This window comes from Ambystoma mexicanum, chromosome 3q (assembly GCF_040938575.1).
Source record: "Ambystoma mexicanum isolate Mex_15411 chromosome 3q, UKY_AmexF1_1, whole genome shotgun sequence".
Lineage (NCBI taxonomy): Eukaryota > Metazoa > Chordata > Amphibia > Caudata > Ambystomatidae > Ambystoma > Ambystoma mexicanum.
In genome coordinates this window covers 143,262,603-143,285,144 of record NC_090926.1, presented here as the reverse complement: position 1 = coordinate 143,285,144, position 22,542 = coordinate 143,262,603, and the positions used below count along the sequence as shown (strand labels likewise).

General features: G+C 47.0%; 1 protein-coding gene across 1 annotated transcript in view; it reads left to right on the top strand.

Annotated features, from left to right (window-relative positions):
• The window catches only part of CSAD (cysteine sulfinic acid decarboxylase), a 251,637-nt gene that overhangs the window by 36,015 nt on the left and 193,080 nt on the right, over nucleotides 1-22,542 (top strand). Inside the window, exons 4-7 of the mRNA XM_069653337.1 lie at nucleotides 15,133-15,223; nucleotides 15,672-15,778; nucleotides 19,001-19,116; nucleotides 19,330-19,409. Coding sequence (XP_069509438.1) covers nucleotides 15,133-15,223; nucleotides 15,672-15,778; nucleotides 19,001-19,116; nucleotides 19,330-19,409 — 394 coding nt within the window. The remainder of the gene's footprint in view (nucleotides 1-15,132; nucleotides 15,224-15,671; nucleotides 15,779-19,000; nucleotides 19,117-19,329; nucleotides 19,410-22,542) is intronic.

Sequence of the window (22,542 nt, the reverse complement as noted above, 5' to 3'; positions counted from 1 at the left end):
TATCCACTGTGAAATCAATGTTACGGAAATGCCTGTAAGAAGAAGTTGGGATTTTCTGCGTCTAATTTAGACGCAATGAGTCCCAGTAGAGTATCACTCTCAGGCGTGGTCATTAATAATAATAGGTACAACTTACATCATTTTATGAGCCAGTTGGATCTAAGAGACTAGTGGCCTAGTTCACATTTAAGTACCTCCACGGGTATAGCACTATGTAAGCCCAGAACAGATCTTAACATTTTCCCTTCAATCTTGTCCAGCCAGCCCACCAATGGTTCAGAAAGTAGTTCAAGTCCGTAAGTCAGCCCTGGAATAATGCTGGTGCAATGCATTTTTATTAGGCCTTCCAGATTGTTTCTGCCTGAACTGGCTACAAAGCGCTTTATTAATAGCCACTTCCTAAGAATGCGGGATGAGATAAACTCACCGTAATAGGAATGCGGTGGTGAAGATGGAAATGGAAACCCAGATATTTATATTGATCAACCAGTTCAAGGATAGTCATTTAGTTCCCAAGTAAACAAAGGATTGTGTTTGGATTTAGATTTACTGCCAATCATCAGGACTTTGGGTTTGTACGTATTAATGCCCAAGTTGTTAGATACTGCATAGGAAAATAGGGCATTAATAGAACGCTGCAATCTGACTTGCGTATAGTCCATAAGAACAGTGTCGTCAGTGTACAATTAGCCATGGTGCTTACTCTCTACCAATCCGAGGAGGCAAATTACATACCCCAAGGCCTCAACCATGTCTGAAACATATAGATTGAAGAGCAGGGGTGCAAGAATGCACCTCTGTTTCAGACCTGTATCAGTGCCGACAGGGCATGAGATCCCCCCCACCCCTTGGCGAAATTAATGGATACCTTTGTGTCACTATACAAATCTTAAATATAGTGAAGAAGTGTGGGATCAAGACACCATTGCAACAGTTTGTTCCATAGATTCTGACGTGAGACTGTGTCAAAAACTTTAGAGTAATCTACGAAACAAAGGTAGAGATTTTGTTTACGGGACGTTGCTTCATCCAACAAATAATAGAGCGCACAGTTATTGTGTACAGTACTGTGTGCCCTACGGAATCCTGTTTGAAACTTTTTCAGGCCTCCCGTTTCATTGGCCCATGTATTTAGTTTCTTTAAAAATAATGAGGCAAAAAATGTTAGTGCTGGGGTTGATCATGGCAAGAAACCTGTAGTTGGAGGGGTCAAGTGCTCTGCCTTTCTTATAGACGGGCACCAATATAAACTCCCTCCAAGTATCAGGGATTGCGCCAGTTGACAAAATCCTTCCAAACCAGAGTGCCAGAGTCCTTGCCCAGAAAAGTGGGTTGGCTTTGAATACTACATTCGGAAAAATATCTGGTCCAGGGGCTCTAGAAGATTTTGATCTGTTAATCACTTCAGCGATTTCTTCTGCCTCAAAGCCAGTCAAAGACCCTCTATTGCCTGGAGGGGTTGCCATAGAATAAACCATATTTGGATCATAAAAAAGTGACGTGATATGGGTGATCCAAGTTGCCTCTGAAATAGGGTTCAGCTCCGGCACTGTTAGGCCTATAGTGCAACCAGAATGTTCTATTATCATTGGTATGTAATAATCTAAATGCATACCTCCAATTGGCACTATGCAACGACCTTCTATGCTGGCGGAGCCAGTTTCTATATTTAGTGGCAAGGGAGATGAGTATAGGGGCACAGGCCGCACTGGGCTGACCAGCCATTTTAACAATTGGTGCCCTATCTCTATGATACTCTTTCTTCCTTTGCTGAATAATAGCATCAAAGGGGTTCCTCACAGGTCCCCTCGGCCCAGCCTTCACGCTTGGCAACTGCAATTGTTCAGCAAGTGCCATCATATTAGGACTCACATCCCAATCATAGTAGGGCAACCAATTCTCAATCCATGTGTGGTTGTTGCAAAAGAATAGATTACATTTCTCTATAATCAATTCGGACCAACTGATCCGATTACCCTGATCATTTATCGACACATTAGGCAAAAAGTGATGGGATAGGGTTTGCAGGTAACTCCCAATGTGCACGTCCAGGTTCAAAAACAATGATCACTAAGAGTAGTCTGAATAAAGGGAATGTGACAAAAGTGAGGCCATAATTCATAACTAATTAACACATAGGGCCTCATTACGGCTTTGGCGGTAGCCATGCCGCTATTGGGGGCATGGCTGCCTCCAAAACCGGGTCCGGGTTCCCTGAATGGGGAATTACCAGGCCATTCTGAGTTAGGAGGGCCCGGTAATTCCTCCCTCAGGGAACCCGGGCCCGGCCCTTCCCCATTCCCATTCGAGCCCCCATATGGCTCAATGGAAATGGGTGCAGGGAGCTAACAACGGGCCGATTACGACCGGCCCGTTGTCAGCTCCCTGGTCCCCTTGCGGGACCCGGTAAGGACGCCTGGTTTGACCAGGCGTCCTTACCGGGTCCCGCGAGAGGACCTTGTAATCAAGCGGAATGGGAATAACGGGTCCGCATCCATTAGCGTACCCGTTAACCCATTCCGCCTGACTCGTAATGAGGCCCATAGTCTAAAAAGGAGAAGGACTTTCTATTTTTCCATGTGTACTCCAGAGGGGCACCCTTTCTTGCTTTTGTATTAAGCACATAAGATCATACAATGGCTCCACCCATCATCTTTACGGGCCCTACTGGGGCAACACAATAATGGGTTGGCAAGACTAACTTTACTTGGAACAAGTTAATCTCTGTGACCACTGGGGAAGAAATCTTCATTAAAGTCACCAGCTACGACCACCTTACCAGAGGGATATCGATTATACCAATTAATTAATAGCTCATCAACTTTCCCCCGTATTGAGATAGAGGGCCTCATTACACGGAAGGTGGTAATGGTTAACGGTCACCAGTAATGGTACCAGTGACCGTTAACCCTTACCGCCTTACTACGAGGTCCCTTTGCGGGACCCGACATTAACGGCTGGTGTAGACCAGCCATTAAAGTAGGGACCCGCAAAGGGACCAGGGTACTAATTATGGTACCGCAATTTGCGGTACCGTAATTAGCACCTTCCCCATTCCCATTATGCCCTATGGGGCAAAAATGGGAATGGGGAAGGGCAATGGAGGAAGGGGGAATTACCGCCCCTCCAACCTTTGAATAGGGCGGTAATTCTCCTTTCCTCCAAGGCGGTGGCAGTAATTTACCAGCATGGACCAAGGTGCTAACAGCGGACCTTGGTCCACTGCCTAGCGTGTAATGAGGCCCAGAATATTTACCTTGTGGGGAGTCATATATGTTAATAATCAAGATAGGAAGATGAGAGCAAGTTGGGTAGCATGAGTTGGCTGATAAAACATATGAAGAAGCTACACTGACTGTATAGCAATTAATAGTATAATGAGCTCTTGCCCCTATAGCTAGTCCCCCCATTGGACGGCCTCTAAGATTCGTCTTGGCAGAATTATGAATGATATTATATCCATCAATGTAAAAATCATTAGTTGACCAGGTCCCTTAAGCAGGAATACATCATATGTCATTAAAGTGGCCAGACCCAATGGGTCTTTCAAGAAAGAATTGAAACCTTGCAAGTTCCAGGAAATCCAACTGATTTGTTTGCAAGCTTCTTGGAATTTCAGGCAACAGAGTGTTTAAATGAGTCCGTAACCCATTGGCTTATCACTCGGCGATCAGCAACAAAAGCTAATGCTTTAGGGACCATGGCAAAAAGGCTTGAGCGTTTAGAGGGGAATACATCCAAAAAGTTGGAGACTGCCGTCATTGGGCTTTTATAATGGGAAACCAGTTCATGATCAGACGAACTGAGAACCTGCTTTCAACAGTCCGTCCGCTGGTAACCAACTTCTTTAGCTCCAGATGGGGCAAGCGCACCAGTACGCTGATGACAGGTGAAATAAATTCCATCACGGCCCAGTTTATAGAGCTATTAACGCTGGGAAGTACATTACACGTGATGTCCTCACTATTGATATTGCTGAGAGGGGGTATATTTTGAAATAGCCTCATTAAGAAACTTCTGTTCATAAACAGACTAGATGCCAGGAGAAAGCTCTTCCAGTGTTGCCCTTTTCCCCAATAATAACGCTCCTTCTACGAGTTGGTCCACAAGTAAATCAGCCGTCGCAGTAGTCCGAACAGCAGGGGCATTGAGTGTGGAAATACGCGACTGGTTTTGATGATGCTGGAATTCAATTTCATCTTAGTGTACAGTCTGGTTATTAGATGGCCACCCAAGGATTTGTTGTAAAGAAGTCGAAGGATGGAAAGGCTGAGTTGCTTGGTATACTGAGGGCTCTAGTTGGTCCCCCATGCATTTATTTTTTGGACCAGGCTGCCGCCGCAGTAATATTTCAAGTGGGCCCCGGAGATGAACCTGGCGGGTGGAACCATTGCCCAAAGTATTAGTAATTGTGGTTATAGTTTTTCCTGCTGGGCAGTGTGATGTTGCACAGGCACTGTGTAATGATGTACTGCAAGAGCTTAGCATAGGGTCAAGTTGGGCAGGAATAGTTGATGAAGGGGGCTCACCAGATTCGTTAGCCTGATTTCCCAAACTAAGCCAATTTCCTAGTAGCATAGGACAGGTGACAGCCTCCCCGCTTTCTTTTCTTGTTACATTTTTGTAATGAGAGGAATTGGAATACAGTCATTGCCACACATCAAGGCTCTTTCCTCATTTCCATTTGTTATCGGCACAGTGCCATAGGTAGAAATGTCTTTAGGTATGGCTACGTTTGATACTTGTGAGATCAGGTCAATCATAGGACATAATGTTCCCACGGCCTGTCTATCACTCAAAGATATAGGAAGAGTGGAACTAGAGGCCCAGGCTCCTGAATCCGGTTTTTCTCTCAAAGAAGTAGATACCTTCCCAACTTCATCATGACCATTCAAGGGTTGCTCACATACCACATAATGTGAATCCGGAGTGGCATTGATGATCCTGGCAAGGATCACTTTCAGTTCACATTGTTCCTTGGCCATATTTGTACAAAGAATAAAAAGGGACTCAATCAATGCAGCAATTGCATTCAGAGTGGGCTGTACTTGGTCCTCCGGCTTCACCCGATCCCTTGAGAAAGCCAAGGATTCCACCAAAACTATTGAGTCAATATCGCTATCACTATCACTGTCATATGAAATGGCGGAGCTGGAAGGTGAAATCAGCGGCTCAAGGTTGGGAGATGCAGACACTTGTGAACCAATGATGTTGTTATATATGGTAGAAGAATTCAAAGTTCTATTGGCTGGCCCCAATGAATTCCTCTGAAAGCCTAAAGACAGATTGAGCAGGGAGTTATTATTGTTAATAGGTGGAGACAACCCTTCTGGTTGCCCATTCATCACTTCAGTAGAAACATTAGGCATGACCGAAGAATTGGTAACTACAGAGTCCACGACCAACACAGTCACCCCATAATAGCCCGTGATCTTACTTCGGGCTGCTAAATTGCCTTTCTGTTTGTCTCTTTTGGGGGCACAGTGCTCCATTAGGCTTAATATCGCTCACAGGCGGGCTTCTAATTCTCTTGACGTCATGTCTACTTGCACTACGCAAGCCGCCTAACCGCCCCCTGTTGGCTTTCATTATTTACAGATGGCAAAACGTTTGACAAGGTCAGTGGTTCATAAGTGAACTGGCACTCACTAATATTGCTCTTACTACAGCCACCACACAGGTACAACGAGGCGACGTGGTCCTCGGCAGACTCGCTAAAGCAACAGGTGGACAGACTCCAGCATCCCCACCCAGTTACTCCTTCTCCAATCACACACAGGTCCTCAATAGTAAACTCTGCGTGCAGATGGGCAGTCCTCCTCCTCCTTTCACTCCAGCCCACGTTCTAGAGAAGAGATGCGGTTTCTCCTCAGAATCTTGCAGTCCGGTATGTTGCAGAGAGAGGGCTGCTTAACCGGAAACTGCACACGGCACACACCAGAACACCAACACACACTGCGCACACTGATCCCCCTTTAGGAGTCTCTCTTTTACTGGAACACAGTGCAAATCAGACTGGCTTTAATCAAACGTGCTCCTTAGCAGTTTTGCTCAGCAGCTTGTGGCTCTTAGTTCCTTAAAGCCGTGCAGCCGTCACGTTGCGTCGCTTAATTTCTCAAATTTCTATAACAGTTCCCTGTGAGCGCCTCAGGTTCTTGTACAATCGAAACCCACACAGTAGAAACTCGCTGTGCTACCTGAACTTGCCAGTGTAATTCGTGTCTCGACTGCAAGGAGGACAATTGTCAGCGCGGTAACGTTGTATCCAGTCCAGCCCTTCGCAGAGATGCCAATTTCGCTCACCTGTGGGTGTACTGACGTCAGCTGTCTCCAATCTCCCAAACGATATCCATAAAATGTGTTGTGGCAGGTAAGCAGACATTTTGGAAGGGTGGAATCTTGAGTTGCCTGTCAGATAGTGGGATGTCTTTAGAATATGCAAGGATATTAAAAGTGAAAGAAGGCCTCCTGTAACCGTGGTGATGTGATTTTTGGTCTATAACTGTGCTCCTCCCTCCCCCACATGGGAGGATCCAGTAGTGTGGAGACTCTACTGCCTCTGGAAATGTTGATGGAAAATATGAAAGGAGATCCAAGGTTTAGACTTATATTCCAAGAATAGTCCATCTAAATACAGTAGACTAACTGGAAGGCTTTGAAGGGTCACAGCATAGAAAGTGGACCTTTTATTCATAGTGCAGAATAAGCCCAGAGAAACTGAATTTCCATTTCATGGGCATTAAATAGAAGCTCAGCCTACCTACCCCTAAACATGGGTGATCTTTTGCCTCTTGAGGTTTGATTGCATCTCTGTCGCATGGCAGTGCTGCACTAGTGTCAAGTAGCTGTTTTCAAAGAACAAACCTGGGGGAGCCTATCTGGCTCTGTACCACCTGTATACCACGTTTTCAATCTAGTGCTTTCATTTCGCAAATCAGTCAATTCTGGGAGGTGAACATGTGGCTCCCAATCCGTCTAGTACCAAATGCAGTCGTCTTTAAAAGGAAAGCACAAACCCAGAACCATGCTTTCCCAGAAATATGGAGCCATATGGTTTACTATTGTTTGTTTGTTTGTTTGTTTTATTATTTGTAATGCGCGAACGTACCCGAGGGTATCAGGGCGCAACATTTTCAGGAATATGCGAAGCTTAGTTACAATAGTCATAGAATGTACAGAAAGGCAGGAAGGTACACAAAAATTAAATACAAGTCAACAAAGAGTTACATATATGAAATATACATATAGACCAGTATGCGCACGTGGTTACAGTCTGTGCGGGTTACTTAAGTATCTTAGACAGCCTACGTTTTCAGCCAAGAAACTACCTTAGATCGGAAATTCTGGTAGGGTAGGTCCGCTCTGAGATTTGGCGGCAATGAGTTCCACAGTTTGGCTGCTTTCACTGGGAAGCTATTGCCCCCTATGGTGGCTCGTTTGAAGTTGGGGACTGTAAGGCAGTCTTTGTAAGCAGTTCTGGTGGGTCTCAGGGAGGGTTGTCTGTGGAATCTATTTATAAGGTAAGTAGGGGCAGCGTTATTTAAGGATTTGTGGGTGAGTGATGCAGTTTTTAAGAGAATTCTGTCGTTGATGGATAGCCAGTTATTCTGTTCGCTAAGTCCTGAGATGTGCTCTCTTCTGGAGATGCCCAAGGCCGCTCTGAGGGCATTATTCTGGAGAGTTTGTAGTTTGCTAGTGGTAGCCTTTGATGATCCGAGATAAAGGGCATTGCAGTAGTCAAGGCGGGATAGAATAAGGGCTCTAGCGAGGGTAAGGCAGCTAGTATCAGACAGAAATGGTTTAGCTGTGCGGATTAATTTACACGTATATGCCGTGGAGGAGGCCAAGGAGCTCACCTGTCTTCTGAAGGAGAAGTTAGAGTCCAGGTAAAAGCCCAGAGTTTTGACCTCTTGTCCAACCTTAATGTTGTTCCCATCGATCATGAAAGAGTTATAGGTAGGGCCAAGTTTCTTTAGACTGGATGTGGTGCCTAGAATGATGAGTTCAGTTTTATCATCATTCAGGCATAGTCCATGTAGGGCCATCCATGCCTGGATGATGATGTACACCCTATGTAGCAAGGCCAAATCCTTTCCATAATCTCCAGAAAGCGGAAGGAGGATCTGGGTATCATCTGCATAGTTAGTGTAGTTGATACCGAGATGATCCAGATCATCGAAAAGGGGGTTGGTAAATATGTTGTATAAAGTGGGGGAGACACAGGAACCTTGTGGGACACCACAAGTGATGGGTATGGGGTCTGCCGCCGCTGTAGGTGAGAAGACCCTCATGGTTCTACCATTAAGAAAAGAGGTAATCCAGGTGATAGCCTCGGCCGAGAAGTGAGCTGATGTGTGGAGGTGTGTGCATAGGACAGAGTGATCAACCAAATCGAAGGCTGCAGACAGATCGAGGAGGAGAAGTAGGGCAACTTGGCCGTTGTCTCTGAGCGTATCGATCTGAGCCTTCAAGTCAATGAGGGCAGTTTCGGTTCCATGTTGAGGGCGGAACCCTGATTGTCTGGAACCCAGTAGACGGTGTTCTTCCAAATGCTTCTGAATTTGTACATAAGCAACTTTGTCCAGGATTTTTAGTAGGAAGGGGACAGTCGTTATGGGTCTGTAGTTTGTAGGCGTGGCTGGGTCGAGTGTGGGTTTTTTTAATAGTGGAAGTACCCAGGATTGTTTCAGATTAGTGGGGATAGAGCCAGAGGTGAAGGAGGCATTAATCAGTTTTGTGATGAAGGGAGAGAGGTCACGGGCAGCATCTTTAATGAGCTGTGCTGGGCATAGGTCTCCCTGACAGTTGGACGGTTTCAGAGACAGGATGATTTTTTCTACTTCGAGAATCGTGACTTTGGAAAAGTTAAAGCGAGGGAGATCTGTGTGTGTGGGCGTGTCTGGTGTTTTAGAGGGAAGAGTGGCGTTGAGGGACACTTTTTTGCAGGCTATTTTGCTTTGGAGGGTTGCAATTTTGTTGGCTAGGGCACTTTGAATTTCTGAGCACCAGTTTTTATCTTTAGTGCAAGTGTCGAGAGGTACTATAGGGGTTTCAACTTCATTAAGGATGGAGAAGAGTTCCTTCATGTTTGATTTTGCTTGGGATATGCGAGAGTCAAAGGAGGTTCGTTTAGCCAGGTAGATTTCTTTTTTGTAGAGTGTGGCTAGTTTGGAGAGTTTGAGTTTATTCGCATCTGAGGGGGATTTTTTCCAAGTGGCCTCACAATTCCTTTTTTGCTGCCTTAAATGTTTAAGGAATGGGGTGTACCATTTGTTTAGATGCGTCTTTGGTTTGCTAGGTCTCATTTTGAGGGGGGCAATTAGGTCCAGCGAGGTGGCCATGGTCTTGTTATATTCTTCAACCAAGGTCTCAGGGTCTAGGTTGTCTGGGAGTGAGTTGAGTGTAGGGAGTAAGTACTGTCATATTCTTCTTATTTCTTGTGAGGGTAGGTGGGGCCCTGATAGTGGGTGGGGGTGGGGGTCTGTCAGTAGAGAGCAGGAACGAAACCAGGTGGTGGTCAGTCCAGGCTAGGGGTGATGTGTTAGTAATGTTCGCTAGGCAGTTGTGATCGGCCACCCAATCGAGTGTTCTACCTTTGTCATGTGTAGGTGCCATACTTCTTTGCGTGAAACCTAGTTCCGAAAGAGTATTGATTATGGTGCTGGCGGAATGGTCTTCAGGATCATTGTAGCCCAAGTTGAAGTCACCCAGGGTGAGGACTTGGGTGGAACTGGTGAGGTTGGTGGAGAGGATGGTACTGATATCTTCATCGAAGGTACCAATGGGGCCTGGCGGGCGGTAGATCAGGTGGATGTTGAGAGTTTGGGTGTTTGTCAGTGGGAGTTTGACTGAGAGTGTTTCACATGATGGGACGGTAGTGGGTGTTGCTAGTCTCATGATAAGACTACATTTATGGATAATGGCAACACCTCCTCCTCTGGAATTAGGACGATCTTGTCTCAGGATGGAGTAATTATCTGGGACTGCCAACATGAGCATGGGGCCTGCTGCTGGGTGCAACCAGGTCTCAGTAATGGCAAGGATGTCAAGGTCTTCATTCAGGATTAGATCGGCAATTTCAGTGGCGTGAGCTACTAACGATCTGGCATTGATCAGAGCTCCCTTTATTTTAGGGCTGGTTGTGATTTTAGTGGAAGTAATGTGGCACTTGTCTTGTGTGGACTCAGGAATAACCTGAGTAGGGGAACTGAGTGAGGGTTTAAGGTTGGAATTTTGGGGCGAGTTAAATTTTTTAGTGGAGGACCTCGGTAGGGTTTTAGCATTCTATAAGGTGGGCAGTGAGCGGGCTAAGGGCTCGTAAATTTTGGCTAGTCTGGCTCTAAGTCCTAGGTTCCTATTGATGGTAGAGCGAGGGAGACTGGCCCGTTGCAGTGGTTGTGGGTAGTTTATATCTAGGTATGAAGACTTGGTGTTGGACGTGGATGGGTCTCGCGCTTTAGGTGGCAGAGGAGCCATACTAGGCCGTAATGCGGTATTGATGAGGATAAAGGTGCAGGCAAGCAAGTGGGTGGTTGATATACACATGCTCTGTGGTAGGGCGAAAGTGTTTGGTATTAGGCGTTGATTTAGTTGACGCCGGTTAGACCGATCAGTGTTAATGTGATGCCTGGTTAGGATAGCACAGATAGGCTAAGTTTCATTGGGGTGACACCTAGATAAGATAAGAATTGAGGTACTTCGCTTAGGATAGGAAAGTGTAGCTACGATGCACTAGTAGTGTCCTTATTTGAGATAAGGCAGTGTAGCTAGAGGCAGTAGGTAACACCTAGATTAGCATTGGGTAGTGTGGCAGGGATGCGCTGGTGACACCTGGATTTGCGATAATACAGTAAGGCTAAAGGCCATGAGTAACACCACAATTTGGTGTCAGGTAGAGTGTCAAGAATGCACTGGTAGCACCTGTATTAGGTAGAGCAATATGGCTGGAGGCAGGCAGTGAGGGACACCTAGATTTGACATTAGACAGAGTAACTAGAATGCACTAATAAGAATACACTGGTAGCATCTAAATTAGATAAAGCAAAAATAGCTGGAGGCAACAGGTGATACCTAAATTTGACATTAGACAGAATAACTAGAATGCACTGACTAGAATGCACTGGTAACGCCTAAATTAGATAGAACAGTGTGGCTGTAGGCAATGAGTGACACCTAGATTTAACATTAGGCAGAGTAACTAACATGCACTAACAAGAATACACTGGTAGCATCTAAATTAGATGAAGCAGAAATGGCTAGAGGCAGTGAGTGGCACCTAGACATCGAGCAAAATGACTGGCATGCATTAGTGACATCTAGATTTGAGATAGGGCAGTTAGTCTAAAAGCATTGGCCCTGGAGCATTCTATAGAATTGTGCATTGTGTCACATGCCCTCCATCAGAGACTGGCAGGCAGCATCAACATAAGTCATGGGATTTGATAGAGGGCAGGTTAATAGCAGGCTTGTGTAGGCTAACTCTGGTCAGCAGTGATTATAGTTATATTAGCAGGCGGTGCGTTTATGCTCATGGAGAGTAAAATGCAGGCACAAATGTTATGATTGGGAGGTACACAGATGATGGGAGGTACACAGATGATAAGGTGTCTACAGAGTGATCCAAGTGACACGGTACACAATTGCACAAGGTGTAAGAAGTAGCAGATCGTGTGTGAGGCAACGAGTGTGCAGCATGGCCTGGTGAACATAAAACGATATAAAGTAGAGCAGTATAGGCAAGTGTTATTTGTAGTCAGTTAGAAGGTTGTCTATGCACATGTAGTAATGAAGATACCCAGAGTGGTGCAGTGAGCATATGCGTCATGCATGATGCTGTAGCTGGTGTCAAGTTTGTGGGGCTAGAAGCAGCGTATCTGTAGCTGTTGTCACAGCGATCTTGAATCAGGCGCCGGCAGGATAGTGCAGGAGCACGGAGTGAAAAGTGTAACAGAAGGCTTGTAAGCAGTCAAAGAGGCGGAGTGAATACCTTCCCTGTGGTAGACACTGAAAATCAACGATGATGCTGGCGCATAGGTGCAAACAGTAGTGGAGGTAAATTTCAAATAGGCATTCCATGCGAAGGGAGGTAGTATTACCTTGATAAGGGCGGGTGCAGGAGCCAGGGGGGCTGGCAGACGGCAACCACGGCAAAACAGGCTCAAAACAGGAGCTGGCCTTGCCTCCCGTGGGCCTTGGAGGGAGTGGGCCGGCTCTGCCTGCCGGCAGCCAATGAGGTTGGATATGGGCCCGGCAGCCAATCAGCTCGTCGCAGGGGCCAGGATTAGGTGGATGGTGCTGAATACAAACTGCGATCAGCCATCTTGGAAAGTTGGGTACCTCGTGTACCTTGATGGCGGCGATGGGCTCTAAAAAGCCTTTTGGGAAAATAAACGCTTTTATTTTCGTTTTACAGCGTTCAGGAACAAAGCGTGCTTGTCGGATGAGAAATGGGGGCTTTGCATATCATTTTTGCATGGTCGAGCGGAGGACATCAGCGCTTACCATAATTTCAGGACAGCAGGGCTGGGCAGCAGGAGTGCTTCGTGGGTCCACTGCTCCTGCAGGGACATGACCTGGAGCTCCTGCTCGACAGGTGGGAGATAGGGACTGCTGGTAGACCAAGTCCTTGTGGTAGAGTAGAGTCCACCTATCCCTGTAGCTTCCTCCTTCCTGCATAGCTGTGCCCCCTGTACTTAATCTCTAACCACAGGGTTTAGTAGTAATGACTATGTCTAGGAAGGCTGCAACCTCCAATCCATGATTTGGTATTGACGCTTTATTGTTTGAATTTCTTCAAACAGGGTATGGAGACTCCACCCCAAGACCAGTCTTTCGGTGACTTCTTTCACCATCCATAACTTGCAACACAAGGTTCTCCATGGAAAGCAAGCAATTTCCTCGCCTTGCCTTCAACTGGGCTTCAATATCATGCCATAGTGAACACAGTCCAGAAACCCACTTGTTATACAGCTGTATTGGGTGGCAGAGGTGGCTACCCTCAGATTGACGTCCTCCCAGCTAGGCATCTGGTTTCTTTGCAGTTTAATGTTAATGTTAAAGGATATTTGTACCGTGCACTATTAGCACCGGAGTGGTCCCCTGGCGCTCTGGCGGATCTGAAAGGAAAGGGGTAAGGGGTTGAGTTAGTGGGAAGGAGCGGGATAGGTGCAAGAGAGCAGTGATTCGCTGTTGGCAGCTTCAGGTCAGTTAACACTGTTCGCTGAGCTCAGGGGTGCTTTTCGGTCAGTAGCCGTCGTGTTTTGTTAGCTATGTGTGGTTTGTTTTGTTGTTGCGGTGTAGTGATGTCTGTGCGTTTTTTGTGCTTTAGGGTTGTGGTTGTTTGGTTAGAGTTTGTGAGGTGTATGCAGAGGGGTGAAATTGTTAGTGGGTTGGTTATTGGCCTCGCTATCTTGAAATGATGTGTTAAATATCCACTTTCTTTCTAGATGTGGCGCGTGAGTATCTCTTCATTGTTTGCTGGAAAAAAGCAATATTGTCCTATGTGGTAACACGACAACTTCATGAATTTGCCTGTTCCAACAACATTTCAAATGCTTAGCATGCAGGCTCTTTTCCCTACAAAGAATTGGAAACTGCGCTGGTCATGATGATCAATCCCATAGGAGCCTCACTTGATGTTGGAGGCCCTCTGCACTTAAGGACATTGAAAAGGTTGAAAGATCCTGTCCTTTGGGATTTGTTGGCCAGGTTGACTTGTTTTCACATCTTTGGCATGAATCCTTTTTTGAGTAATGGCCTTTTAGGCTCTTTGGATATCTTAGTTCCCCCCAGAATAAATCTCATGCCTATTTCAGAGCACATCTAGGTCCAGCCCTCTGGCTCCCAGATTGCTTTTTAACAGTATGGCTTCTGTATCTGCAAGTTTGGCGGGAGCTTTAGTGATCAGCTTTCACATGTGCGCAAGGTAATGCTCACCTCTACCAGCGTCCCTCTCCACAGGTACATCTTTTGACCTTAGTGCTACTCAACATTCATCCTGGACACCTAGCTGCCCATGTGTGGTGATGAACCATCTATATTTAAACACTTTAAATAAAACACATTTCTTGGGATAGCCTGCCCGCCTTCCAGGAAAGAATTGATCTCACCCCCATATCTACACTTTGATTAGCACCTATTGAGGACCTGGATAACGATAAGAGCATAAAAGCAGGCTCGGCTCTTCTAATGAACCAATGTATGTTCACCTCCTGCTTTTTGAACCTAAGAGTTCTTTGGAAGTCATAACCCTCGTATCTGATTGGTCTCTTTGTGTGGTAGTGCACATATGTAAATGAACTAACCTTAGTTACCATGATGTGCTCCGTGAACATGCATCAATGTAGACATAGGTTGTGACAGCATGGGAGGGCTGCCGCGCTCATCCTATCTGCCCATTTCCCTGTCTAGTCTTGAGACAGAAACTCTAGAGCCCACAATCCTATGCTGCTCAGAAGCCGTAGCGGGTGCACATCAGTGCAGCCCACTTTGTCACATGAGCTGGTTCATGACAGCATTGTACCTTAATCTTGAGTAACCTTCACAGTCACCAGGTGAAAGGAAGGACCAAGTTTAAAAATGTTTGATTTTATTTTAAGTCATTGCTTGCAGAGGCCTATTCTTCGTATGAACCGAATAGAGCATTGTGATTATCGGCGTGCAGGCTAAGTAACCCCTTTATTTAAACCCATCCAAGTCAAAGGTTCTTCATTCCCATTGGCAGATTCGTATAGTTGAAATGTCTTTATGACCCATCATGGTCCACCTCTGCTTCTGTGGGTGGCTGTGAAGACCAGTCTTTCTTCAGGCACTGGTAACCTATACCCAGCAGCGTGGAATCCCTCTGTTCACTTTTCTGATCCATTGGGTTTGGCACTTTGAGCATTGGGCAGTTCTTTGCCTTACAGAATTAGAGGTATTGGTGACCCACTCAGTTTACGGGAGAGAGTTGGGTTAAATGCAGGCAGTGTTACTGAGGGAAAGCGTGGATTAACCAATGGAATATAGAAACACGAGTTTGGATTTGGATAAGCAATGTCCACAGCTGTTTGTCAAGGGGGGGCATGCACAATGATGGAGGTTATATATTACATAGAGGAGTAGCACAGAGCTGATGTGGTTCTTTATTCACAGGTCACCCCCGCTTCTTTAATCAGCTTTTTGCTGGACTGGACCGCCATGCCCTAGCTGGACGGATGATCACTGAGGCCCTCAACACCAGTCAGTAAGTTTCCCTTTCTTCTTCCACTTCCCAAACCCCCCTCAGCCCCAGTCTGGACCTCTTACTCCAGTGAGGAATGCGATCCACCACACCAGCACAGCCCCTTTCAGTACATGCGCCTTAAAAGCAGTAATGCTGACTTTGGGTAGTGAATGTTGCTTCAGCGACCGGACCTGCAAGTGATGCCCCCAAATCAGTACTTGCATGTCTCTACTCCTCTCTTCTGCCTTCCTTCGTGAGAGCCTGTCTCGTTTTTACTGCTGGGGGTATGGTTTTTTGGCACATGTAGTTCATCTCACCAGGAAACCTCCACGGTTGCCCTCCTCAAGTGATGACAAGTATGCATGAGCTTGGGAAGGTCAGCAGCCGCCTCATTGCATTCCTACAATCCATGTGACATGTTCCACCTCTCCGGGATGCCGCCGTGACCATGGTCCTCCTTGTCTTCCAGAGCCACCTACGAGACGGCGCCTGTGTTTGTCCTGATGGAGGAGGTTGTGCTGCAGAAACTGAGAGAACTGGTTGGATGGCAGACTGGGGATGGGATATTCTGTCCAGGTACAGCACGTTAAGCAAAATGTGAGCATATAAAGTCAGGCCTTCGGCAGGACAGACAGTGCAGACATCCTCCCGCAATGCTAAAACCCCAGCTGTGTATGGTATGGGATTTATAACGCGCCTATACACGAGTGTTTAAGCTTCCCTCGGCACTGCCCTGGTAGTGCCATGGGACCCCCACAGTGTGGGCCTCCTTCTCCAGTGCGTTAAAGCGCTGGCAGCATAAGCTTTCTTTGGCATTGCCCTATCGGTGCCCTAGGACTCCAGCAGGGTGATCTTCTCCCATCAGTGGCCCATCAGTATCGGTGCCTTGTGAGCTGCTCCAGCCTGGGCTGGGCTGTAGGATGCCAATGATGCGTGATGCATCCCAGCAGAGCTCTGTAAGTGAAGTAGGACCCCAGCAATTAAACCTAAGGCATCTCAACCCTCTAATAGCATCACCCTGTTTCACATGTGCAGGAGACTGGCGCAGCCTCGGCAATGGGCGCAATTCCTTAGTCAACTAATCATGTGAACCTGTTCCTCCCTCCAGGCTACTACAGCAGGATGTGTTCATTATAAAGGGTTTTTTCAGTAGCTACACACGCATCTAAATTGGGAATCGGGGTAAATATGGGACCCCCAAGGTCAGATGTTACTTACATGACAGTCAGACACCCGTATACAATTATCCTCTTTGCAAACAACATGGAGTGTTTGTGCGATGCAACATGGATTGTTTGTTCCAATATTTCAGAGATTACACTTTCCTTATATTCCCTTCACTGTGGGAAATAGCTATTTCTAACATGACTTTTATATTATTCCCTTTCTAGCAAGTCTTAGGTACTATTCACCCAAACTGCGTCTTCTCGCCCACGTTTTCTCTGGTGCGCATTTCCTGTGGCACCAACACTATGCCTTGGACAAGGTAGCAGCTCCTACTCCACTGCCATGCCAAGGCTCCCAGGGCGCATCCACATCTCGCCAATGTTCAGACCCATACCGAGTCCCCCAGCCCAGAACCAAATATTCCATGAGCCCTCTACCAGTGTCACGGGTAGGAACACGCATGCAGGTGTGTGCTGTGTAAGGGCCACTGAACTCTACACACTGAAGCACATGCCTCAGGTCCGCGTCCCAAGCTCTATATTGCCTACCTACACTGCCCCATTTGGTCAGGCCAGTTTGTTTCGTGTCCTTATTTGCAGTAGGTCTTCACATCCCGAGTTCACCTCCAGATGCTGCATGGTCCCTAGAAACACCACATCTCCCTTAGAGTGGTACCAGAGACCTTACAAAGCTGTGTTTCTAAGAGGGCCTGGCCCTGAGCTCAGAGGCCTGGCCCTGAGCTCAGAGGCCTGGCCCTAAGCTCAGAGGCCTGGCCCTGAGCTCTGAGGCCTGGCCCTGAGCTCAGAGGCCTGGCCCTGAGCTCAGAGGCCTGGCCCTGAGCTCAGAGGCCTGGCCCTGAGCTCAGAGGCCTGGCCATGAGCTCAGAGGCCTGGCCCTGAGCTCTGAACGGGCGCTCCTTCAGTCACCATCTGGAGGAGAGGCAATGCTCTACCTGCATCCCCTTCCCACCGTAGCGCGCCATACTGTGTACCTTTTGCAGTGTATTGCGTCACACACTACACTGGACTCTTGAGGTATGTGTTGAAAGGGAAGTCTCTTTATTCAGGTTATCGGTTACACGCAAGTAAGGAGATCTCACCAGCTCCCGCCACCATTTCCAATTGTCTTCTCTGGAACCCTCGGGGGAATGCTCTGCTGATGACCTCACATGACTTCAAGACCCGCCTCTTCAAAGAGTCTCGGCTCAACACCTAGATCATCACGATGCCCCTTGCGCCACCTGACTCACTAGACACTTCTCTCCTCCTCGCCACCCTGTACGGCTGCACCGCTCCTCTGTATCCTTCCTCAACCCCGCTGTATATCTCTTCTGTTGTTACCTCTAAAAAGTGCGCTGTTATGCAACTGTACTGTTGTATACCTCTGTAAAGCACTCCGTTGTGAATGTGTATTGTTGTATACCTATATAAAGCAGTCCATTGCTTCTCGAAGCTAGGTCTGCGCTCAATAAATACATTAATAATAATAGTAATAATAGTTGATGACATCACACCACAGCCACCGTACATGCATACAGGCGAAGGAAGGATGATACTACACACTGCTTTTACTTTCACCTTATCCATCTGTCCTTCAGGCACGCTCTGCAGGCTTGGACTGGCTTATAAGGCAATAGGGCAATGACCGAACCAAAGCCGCAAAATGCTAGCGTGGGGCCACTTTTTGGACCAAAGTGGGCCACTTTTCTGGCTAATGTGGGCCAGTTTGATGAGTAACTTCACTATGCAGCTAGTAGTTTTGACCATTGTTACTGAATAAATATTATTTAAATTGCACAATTTGCAGCAAATCTTATCCAAAAATTCCCCTTTGGGTACTATTCAAACAGTCTGTTACAAAATGAATGAATTGCCATTTGCAGCTGTGGGCCACTTCTTCATTGGTGTTCGAAACACTTTTATGCCCTAGTCCGACCTTGACGCTCTGTACTACCTGTCAACAGCTCTCTGTCATTGCTGAATTTCTGCATGTCTCCTTTCCTGTTATCAGTCTAAATCTGATACCAAGGTGCTCAAAATATCAGCCATGCATTCCCAAGTCACACCACACTCCACAATGCCCCAATCCTTAATAGGGTAAACATGTGGACAGTTCAGTCAAGTTCAAAATGCTTAGAAATCACCCTCCTAGAAATATCCAGCACAATAAAACACACTGTGCCCATAGATGTCCATGTCAACTCACACATGTATTGTTCTGGAGAGTCGACATTCCTTTGGAGGCTCCATAATGGGCCTCGTTATGAGGTTGCCGGGAACCTTGCATTACCGTTCCCGGCCTGGTATCCCGGTGTTACCGGGATCTCACATGCGGCGGTGGTACAGTAAGTTCCCATGTGACTCCATGGGAATGGGAACACTGAAGCACCGGCACAGTTGGTCCACAACGGCCCATCAGCAGCCTGCAGTCATAGGCACCCTTCCATCCTTCCACCAGTAGGGCATGAGGCCTGTAGGACACCTGCAGATGTTGCTATGGAGAGACCAGGCAGGGGATCCTTTAAAGATATCCCCATTGTTGTTTCCTGCCGGAGCTGGTGTTCTGGATTCTACCCCTTGTGCTTGGTGACCCCATAAGCGTAACACATCATCCCTATCTCTCTTCCTGCAGGAGGCTCCATCTCCAACATGTATGCCATGAACTTAGCCAGGTACCGGCACTTTCCAGAGAGCAAGCAAAAGGGTATGCAGGCGCTGCCCAGGCTAGCCGTGTTCACTTCAAGCGAGGTGAGTATGAACACATTATTGTAACCCCAGACAGAGAGAGTGCAGTGATGCTGCTCCGGGCTAGCGGGGAGCACTCATACCTTCATTGACCAGTGGGATGAGCTCTCAAAAGCTGAGACAGAAATATCATTGTTATTATCTGGACTATTATTTATCATTGCTGCTTTTATTATACAAAAGGCTTGTGGTGATGCATGTGTACTCTTTCTGTAGAGTCATTATTCCATCATGAAGGGAGCGGCTTTCCTTGGTTTTGGAACAGACAGTATCTTTGTGGTCCAGGCTGATGACAGGTGAGAAGAAGCGGCAATGTTCTGCTCTTTAATTAGAGCCCCTCTGTCTGGGGTGACATTTCTTGACTGTTGAAGTGATTTTAGAGCTTGTTGGGACTGTCAGTCTTGCGCTAATATATACTTTGCTTCCTCTTCTTGTCGCCTGCCGCTTGTTGGTGGATCTCAGGGGGACAAGCTCCTAATGCCCCAGTGTTCCCAAATGTTGTTCTGGGTGACTGAGATCCAATAATTTGTAAATAGGTGCTGGCCAGTGGTTTCTTAATATCCAATGAGTGTGAATTTCCACACACGTTAGGTGTTTGCAACACTTGTTTTATTGTTTCTCCAGTAATTTAAACATGGGTTGTCACTCTCGTAACAAACATATCCTCTGCTCAATATTTTCATATGGTACAAAGTATGTGATATACTTCTATTACATTAGTGCCGGCACGTGTTTCAACCTTAAAGGTCTTTCTCAAGGCACGAAAAATGTAAGCGTGGTCCTAGATAGGCATAGGTGAGTCTCTCTTTCAATCCTGTGTACTGGATAGTACCTCTTCCCGATTGGTTGTTCGTTCTCTCTGGTCTCGCGGTGATCAGCTGTTGATAGCTATCGAGAACGAGGACACCCAACCGGGAAGATAGTCTATAATGCCCTGCAAATTTCTTGACAAAACTCAGTCATTGGGATATACTGTCCTGCTCGCTTCATGATGCTCTCTTACCAGCAAACAGTTCTTCCCTCTTCTTCAGGGTAATTGTCAGGCCTATATATGCATATTATCCAGCCGGGGATCACCCTCCTGGGTTAATGTCAATATTCTCAACCCACCCCTACAAGGAAGTATTGCTTCTACCTTGCTTAGTTTTTTTTTTTTTATCATGATGTGCCATTTTCTCACTCTGGCCAAAGGGGACCAACATGGGACTTTTGTTCCTTTCAGAACTGGAACTGGCAGAGAGTCTTATCTTCTGGCAAGGACACTCTCATGGTCTTATCAGGTAACTATGGGCCTCATTACGGGTCAGGCGGTGATACCAGCAGGTTGCCGCCAGCCCCGTAATGATTTACCAGAGCATGACTTCCCGGTAACACCAGGGGATTACAACCCCTGCGGCCTGGAAAGTCAGGCGCCGGTAAATTGTAAGTCCCCATTCTGGAGTAGGGACCACGGAAGCACTGGCACCGTTAATAGCGGTGCCCGTGCTTCTGAGAAGACTCTGCAGGGGGGTGCCATTCTGCCCGGCAGGTCTGCGAGACGGCGCCCGCTGGCAGTGTTATAGTGTGCTGGTCCGGAAACAATGGTGCCGGTAAGCTTACCGGCACCATTGTTTTCAGACCGGCACACATGGAACGAGGCCCTATATCTTAATATATTTACAGCAATGGCCAAAGCGTCTTGCAGCCACAGACATGAGTGACTTACGGGTCTGGTCTGAGTTCTTCCAACCACAACTTTCCTGGTCAGCATCTCTTCTTCCTGGATCCTTCTGTACAACTCGTGCTTCTCCTCATCCTGGGCTGCCAGCTAGTCTGTAACCCAGTCAATGGCCTTTCCTGCAGTGCCCTGAGCTCTTTTCTAGTACTTGATAAGTCTGATTAACCAATGAAAGTTTTGATTGGTTATCTCCTGCTCTCCCTTTTAACCCTACAGCGGGACTGGTTATGCCTGCTTTTCTTTGGTTCAGTTTCACGTGTTTTTTCACCTCCACCACAAGTAAACAACTGTGACTGATCATTTGGTCGCTGTTGATAATTGGACCTAATTATGGTACGTGCAATAGCGGCTGAGTGCTAAGGGTGCTGGTCCGCTCAAATGCAGTAGTAGCCTGGCTGCACATGCAGAGTGCGGCAGTGTCTCCCCAATGGCTCAGTGGCGGACCCCTCTGTTGGGGAGCAATGCAAGCTGACTCAGCCCCAAACGGCGACACAACAGCGGAAGAATTGCTTTGCTCACAAACAAGAACGCTGAAACTGGCGCCAGCATTCCTGGTCCCCAAACAGGTCTCAGTAAGAGGGAAATTAAGTGTATCATAAATTAAAGAGGGGGAAGGCTTATGGGATTCGGAAACATCCTTTCCTTTCGCCACAGGGTTAAGGGCCTGTGCTGGCGGCTTGGCCAATCGTTACTCCAGGTGACGGAAAGCAAGAAGGACTGGCACAGCAGAAGGGACTCTAGAGAATCCCCCATTTACGTCCTCCAGGGAGCACATACCCTAGCAAGCGGGCATCCCTCCCCTCCAGAGCCACAAAGGGTTTTATCCCAGAGCTGGTAGAGATTGGCACAGCATAACCTAGAAAACTCCCCAAAACAATGCTCGTACCACCACATTCCATACCACATTTCATGCTAGAATTAATTGAGGGAGCAGAGGCTGTAACCTCCGTCAAAAGCAGTGCCCCAGCCGCCTCACACCCCTGCCCTTGTTGCTTCAGTATGAGGTGCACTGCCTCCAGAGACCATTTCTGCTTAGCCGAATTTCCTTATTTAATGAACATTACTTTCCCCTCTGCTGCAGCACCTCCCCCACCCCCTTCCCGACAGGGACGTATAGGACCTCCCCCAGGATTCACCAGTTGGATTTCCAGATAGGTTGGCAACGCGCTGGTTCACCTATGTCACCTGTCGCAATAGCTTTGGCTGAGGAGGCACAGTCAGAGCATCTGCTGTAGCAAGTGCACATGACGTCACCCTGCAGTGCTCCCTGCCGCGTGTTACAGCGCGTGCGCGTGGCCCATGATCTTCTGCATGCAGGATGTGGCCACGGGTGCATGCCTGAGACTGATTTGGACGTTATAAAACATGTTGGTACTTTTGTTTTCTTGTCTTTGTGACTTCTGCTTGCTTTTGGTAATGATCTCGCACTAATGGAGGGCATGTAAGCAGAAGAGGCAACACAAAGAGAGCTATTCATCTTCTCCGGAGAGGAAACATGAGTCTCGCAAGAAATCATGCGGCATAGTCTCGCTTTCTACATGTGGCACTGCAGATTTCAGTCCCAAATCCACTGTTGCCTAGTCTGTCTCCCTTGCATAACCATTTATTGATTTATTTATTTATTTTGCATTTTTAAAGCGCTTACACAGCTGTTACCAGAATTCTTTTTTGTTGTTGCGTAATTGTTCTTTTTTTTGTCTTAGTTGCGTATT